The sequence below is a fragment of the Lontra canadensis genome, unplaced genomic scaffold (genome assembly GCF_010015895.1).
Source record: "Lontra canadensis isolate GAN:19392208 unplaced genomic scaffold, GSC_riverotter_1.0 scaffold42, whole genome shotgun sequence".
NCBI lineage: Eukaryota > Metazoa > Chordata > Mammalia > Carnivora > Mustelidae > Lontra > Lontra canadensis.
In genome coordinates, this window is record NW_022631036.1 from 13130093 (window position 1) to 13135384 (window position 5292).

The 5292-nt window shown below is 56.3% G+C and overlaps 1 protein-coding gene across 2 annotated transcripts; it reads right to left on the reverse strand.

The window, feature by feature from the left end:
• Positions 1 to 283: 283 nt before the first annotated feature.
• SSTR1 (somatostatin receptor 1) lies at positions 284 to 3894 on the reverse strand. 2 transcript variants are annotated; one of them, XM_032871234.1, is made up of 2 exons: positions 2962 to 3894; positions 284 to 2137 (listed from the first exon to the last, which is right to left on the reverse strand). In XM_032871234.1, exon 2 carries the CDS (start codon positions 2068 to 2070, stop codon positions 1003 to 1005), a length of 1068 nt encoding a protein of 355 aa, XP_032727125.1. In that variant the 5' UTR covers positions 2071 to 2137; positions 2962 to 3894; the 3' UTR covers positions 284 to 1002. The 2 variants fall into 2 exon arrangements, with proteins under 2 accessions (XP_032727125.1, XP_032727124.1); XM_032871233.1 differs by lacking the exon at positions 2962 to 3894 and having other exon boundaries at positions 284 to 673; positions 930 to 2654.
• Between the last annotated feature and the right edge of the window lie 1398 nt (positions 3895 to 5292).

The window sequence follows — 5292 nt, forward strand, 5'->3', positions numbered from 1 at the left end:
TGGTTGCTCTCACATCTGCGCCGCCGGCGGCTTAGGGGAGGGAGCAATCCTCGCGCAGCGGCAGACTCCCCGGCGGCCCCGGGGAAAGTGCGTCCTGCCCTATGGGACCAACTCAGACCGGCGTGGTCCCGGGAGTGCCCAGCTCTTGGTCTTTGAAATCAAAAGCGCTGGTTGTGAGCCTGAAAAGAGGGTGGTTTCTATTACAACCCCTTCCCCGCCAAACCCTGGAATCTGCTGAAAACTCCTGGGTCGCTAGTTGTCCGTTCCTTTTTGCTCCGGATGGGGACTGCAGAATGCCTGGGGCTCGAAGCGCGGGAACGATTTTACTAAGCACCTGGCTCCGCCCCGGGTGGAGTGCGAGAGGTGAAAGGGTTCTTGGAAGGGCACGACTTCACCCGAGAGTAGGAAAAAAGACCGACTGCCTAGTTCATTCCCGAGTCCTCCTTCAAACAGAGCTGAGCCCAGAGAGCAGTGATTCTCTAGACTCCGCTAGGGGCACCAGGCAGAATCTGGCGAGCGGAGGGGCGCGGCAGGGAGGGGCTGAGGGCGAGTCGGGGACTCACCCCGTGGGAAACCCGTGGCGGGAACTGCGGCTCAGCTCAAACAAAAATAACGGCTGGCCGGGCGGAGGGTCAGGCTGAGTTGACGACGTTTATGAGTTCATGATCTGCACCTGCAGGACGGGGCGGAAGGAAAGATCCAAGTTACAGAGTGGGGAGCATAGCGGGGCGCAGAAGTGCAAGCGCAGTGGAGGAGGGAGCGAAAGTAGCAGACGAGGAGAAAGGGGCCAGCAAGCCTTCCCAATTTATAAGCAAAGTGCCCTATTCCACCTTTGTCGCGCGACTTTCCCGGGTCTCTCCACCCCACTCGCACACAGTGTCTTAGCCCCACTTTGCCCCACCGCACCCAGACGCCTGGGATACTTTCACCTCTAGCACCCGGCCTCCCTTCCTCCTCATTTTCCTCCTCCTGCCTTGCGCAGGGTCCTTGCGTGGCCAAGGCTCAGAGAGTCGTGATCCGAGACGTGCAGGTGCCATTACGGAAGACACCGCCTCCGGACTCGAGGTTCTCCGGCTGGAAGTCCTCCACGCTGTAAGCGCGGCTCTTGAGGGCCGTAGCGTAGTAGTCGACAGGCTCCTCGGCGGCGTTGTCCATCCAGCTGAGGCACAGGATGCGCTGGAAGGAGCGCTTGAAGTTGTCCGAAAGGAAGCCATAGAGGATGGGATTGGCGCAGCTGTTGGCGTAGCCCAGGATGACCGACAGCTGGCTCACCGTGGCGTCGTCCTGCTCCGCAAACACGTTGACCAACTGCACTACATAGAAAGGCATCCAGCAGATGACAAACACCATCACCACCATCATCACCATTAGGGTGATCTTGCGCTCCGAGCGCTTGCGCTGCTGCCAGCCGGCCTTGAGGGCCACCATGCGCATTTTGGCGATTATGAGCACGTAGCACAGGCAGATGGCCCCGACGGGCAGCAGGAAGCCCATGAGAAATGTGTACAACACGAAGCCCACTAGCCAGCGCTGAGCGGGCTCAGGCATGAGCATGTTGCAGGCCACCGTGCCATCACTGTTGGCCGCCGTACGCGAGAAGACCACAATGGGCAGAATGACAAGCAGCGATAGCACCCATACGCCCAGATTCACTACCTTGGCCACGGTGGGCCGGCGGTAGCGTGCTGCCTTGATGGGGTGCACTACGGCCACGTACCGGTCCACGCTAAGCACAGTCAGACAGTAGATGCTGGTGAACATGTTGACTGCGTCCACGCTGAGCACGAGGCGGCAGAGCAGCGCGCCGAAGGGCCAGTGGCGAAGCAACGTGGAGGTGACCAGGAATGGCACACTGAGCATGAGCAGCTCATCGGCTATGGCCAGGTTCAGGATGTAGATGTTGGTGGCCGTCTTCATTTTGGCGTAGCGGAGGATCACGTAGATGACCATGGAGTTACCACACAGCCCCACCAGGCACACCACGGAGTAGATGAAAGAGATGAGGATGGCGCTGCCCTGGCCCTCGCTCAAGGTCCCGTTCTGGGACGCATTTCGCCCAGGCTCCTCCATGCCGTCCGCAGCGCCGGCCCCGGGGCCCCTGCTGCCGCCGCCTTCGCCGCAGCTGCCCGGGCTGGGGCTAGGAGAGGAAGGAGAGGAGGCAGTGCCATTGGGGAACATTTCAGCTGCTGGGGGCCGATGGGGCTACTGAGTCTGGGGCGCTCTCCTCGCGCCCCCGGCGCTTGCGCCCTCACTAGGCACCCCGCCCGCCTGCCCGCAGCTCACTGCTGCCGGACACCTGGGGGTAGCACGCAGCGGCTGTGGAGAGCTTGGCTCCGACCGGCGCCGGCGGGGCGCATTGCCCAGCGGCGGCTTGCGGGCAGCCGCTTGCAGCTCCGGGGCGCCTGGGCACAAGCGAGCGTGGAGAGGGGAGGCCAGGATCCTGGAGCCCCGCGCCGCACAGCCATTAAGTGGCGCGGCTCTGGGCTGGTGAATGATTAATAGACACCACCAGCGCGTCAGCAGCTACGAAAAGGGAGGCGTGTGGGAGAGAAAGAGGGAGGAAGGCGATATAGGTGGCTTACCACCTCTCGCCCAATTTTTTTTCTTTCCCAATCCTGTGCTCGGATCAACTCCAGCCGCTGCTTCGGGTTGGGGGGGGGGTCCCCTGCAGTACCCTATACCCGTCCCTCAGGGAGAAGTGGGGAGTTTCTCCGCCTTCCTGGAGGGTGGGTGGGAACCAAAGGTGTAGACTCTGTCCCACCCCACCCGGCTCCTATCCGGTGAAGCAGACCCCGGGCACAGATGTCTGGAGTTCATCTCAGTTTCCCTCAGTTGCTGCCCCGTCCTGAGAGACCCCCAACTCCACTTTCATCCAACTGTCTGGGGCCCAAAGCCCCCACCTCCCGCTCCCGCTAGCCCTGCCGGTCCAGACCCGCCGCGGAAGCTCTCGGCCCCCCTTACCCAGGGCGCGCTACCTCCAGACCGACGCGTAGATGGCCCGTGCAAAGTGCCTGTGCGGTCTGGTGGCACGGTGACGTTCTTCTCGCAGTCCAACTCCTTTCTTTCGGCCGGACCCCCGCACAGGCGCCCACGCAGATACTCTTAGAGTCGCTGAAACTGACCCTGAGCCGTGTTAAGAGGAGGAAGGACAAAATCCTAACCGTGCGTTAGGAGATTCTGCGTTACAGCACCGCAGGCAGCTCTTCGCGGGAGGGAGTGATTTAGGGGCCTGAGTAAACCATTGCGAATCTGTTAATAAAGCTTGTAGTGCCCACAGCCCCCTGCATCTCCCAGAGGAATATAGACTGCAGAAAGGAGGACGCGCGGCTGGAAGCACGCAAGGAGCCCGAGGCTCCCTCCCGAACGTGCCAGGCGCGATATTGGAAATCCATCTAGGTGTTCACTGGGGAAAGATATGGCTGCGCCGCTGGGAAAGGCTCCGCCTGCGTCCCTGCTGTACTTTGTACCCGGGAGAGTTGGCGGGCCCCGGGGGAGGAGAGTGTAAAGGCCTGGGAGGGCAAGGATGCCAACTCCTCTAAACCCAAGTGGAACCCGCCATGCAGGTGACCATACCTGTCACCAACTCCACTAACTGGTAGGAACACCTTCGGGTCTCTCCGTGATTACTAGAATTTCAGCCTTTTCTGAGGCCCCTGGACGTGTGACCGCGTTCTAGTTCGGGTTCCTAAACTTGTAAGAGACAGAAATCCATGCAGGCACGCCTAAAGCTCGCCTGCTTCACTTACGAATTGAATGGTTTCTGTGTTAAAGAATGAATGTTTGATTACCATGATTTTTAACCACCTCTGGGACTTCCCACTATCCCTAGCCTAGGCTCCCTTTGGCTGTCCGCTGGTTCCAGTTCAGGGAAGGATCACTTCATCCAGCCCTCCTGTCCCTTTTCAAACTCCCATCAAGTCTTTCTCTGAAAGTTGCCTGTTTCCAGAAAGGCTGACCTGCAGCGCCTAGTGCTGGGCCTCTTTCAAACTCTAGCTTTGTCTTGGAGTTTCTTGTTAGTTCTTCCTTCCTCTCCACTGAGTGGGGCACCCCCCACCCCCCCCCACCCCCGCCCTGGGTCTCCTCCTTCCCTCCCATCAGTACAGTTTCACACTCAGGAGAGGCCACCTGAGACAGAAACTAAACTCCTCACTGAAGCTATTTGTACCAGACAGTTCAGCATGCAGAAATGGATGCAGAACCTGAAAGGAAAAAATAAGAAGTGTAAGTCCTATTGCCCTGTTTTCTATGGACAATCTTTTGCATATGTGTGTTTTAATTCTCAAAACTAAATGCTCGTGAAAGGAAAAGAGTAGCTTCTGAAGTATGTTGATTATACCAGTCAAAGATAAATTACGTCAGGCCCTCACAGGAAGGTGTGCAATGGACACTGAATTATTAATGAGAAATGTGCCAGGAAGGAATTTGAAATTTCATAAGGCCCAAGGTGTTTAACCCATTACTTTTTTTTTTTTTTTAAGATTTTCTTTATTTGACAGATCACAAGTAGGCAGGGAGGCAGGCAGAGAGAGAGGAGGAAGCAGGCTCCCCGAGGAGCAGAGGGCCTGATGTGGGCTCGATCCCAGAACCCTGAGATCACGACCTGAGCTGAAGGCAGAGGCTTTAACCCACTGAGCCACCCAGGCGCCCCACATTACTTTTATCTAAACAAATCCTTTTTACCTTTTACCAAATGATGGTTAGTTGTGTTTTATTTTCTGTAAAAAATGCTGAACATATGGAGGCAAAAGAAGAAGGAGGAGGAGGAGGAGGTGGAGGAGGAGTTAGAGGGGAAGAGGGAGAGGGAGGAGGAGGAGGAGGGATATGTTCATCAAGTGTTTTTAAAAAATGGCCTTTTTCCCCCTAGAAGAGCCTTTTACAAGCCAAGCCTCATAATGGTTTGGATGCCTCTTTGCCAGTCACTGACTAAAGACACCTGGCTATTCTTCAGGGGGCTGACATTTCAACAGTCATCATTTAGATGCCTTGGCATTGATCATGGTTGCTGGGGGGTGGGGGAGGATGGGAGCCGGTAAAGCAGAGCTCTGTTGTTCAGACTCTCATATGTTGATTTTGCAGCTCGCCTTAGGGAAATCTCTCCACTTAGTGGTAGCCTCATATATGAAAGAAGAAAACTTAAGACCCGACATGAATGTGTTTGTTTGCTTGCTTGTTTCTCAAGTGGTTTCTATGATGAATTAGTTATCCATTAAAAAAAGATTGACAAGGAAATATCACTTACACCCACTAGAATGGCTCTAAGAATTATTTTAAAGGAAAAAAAAAATGTTGGCC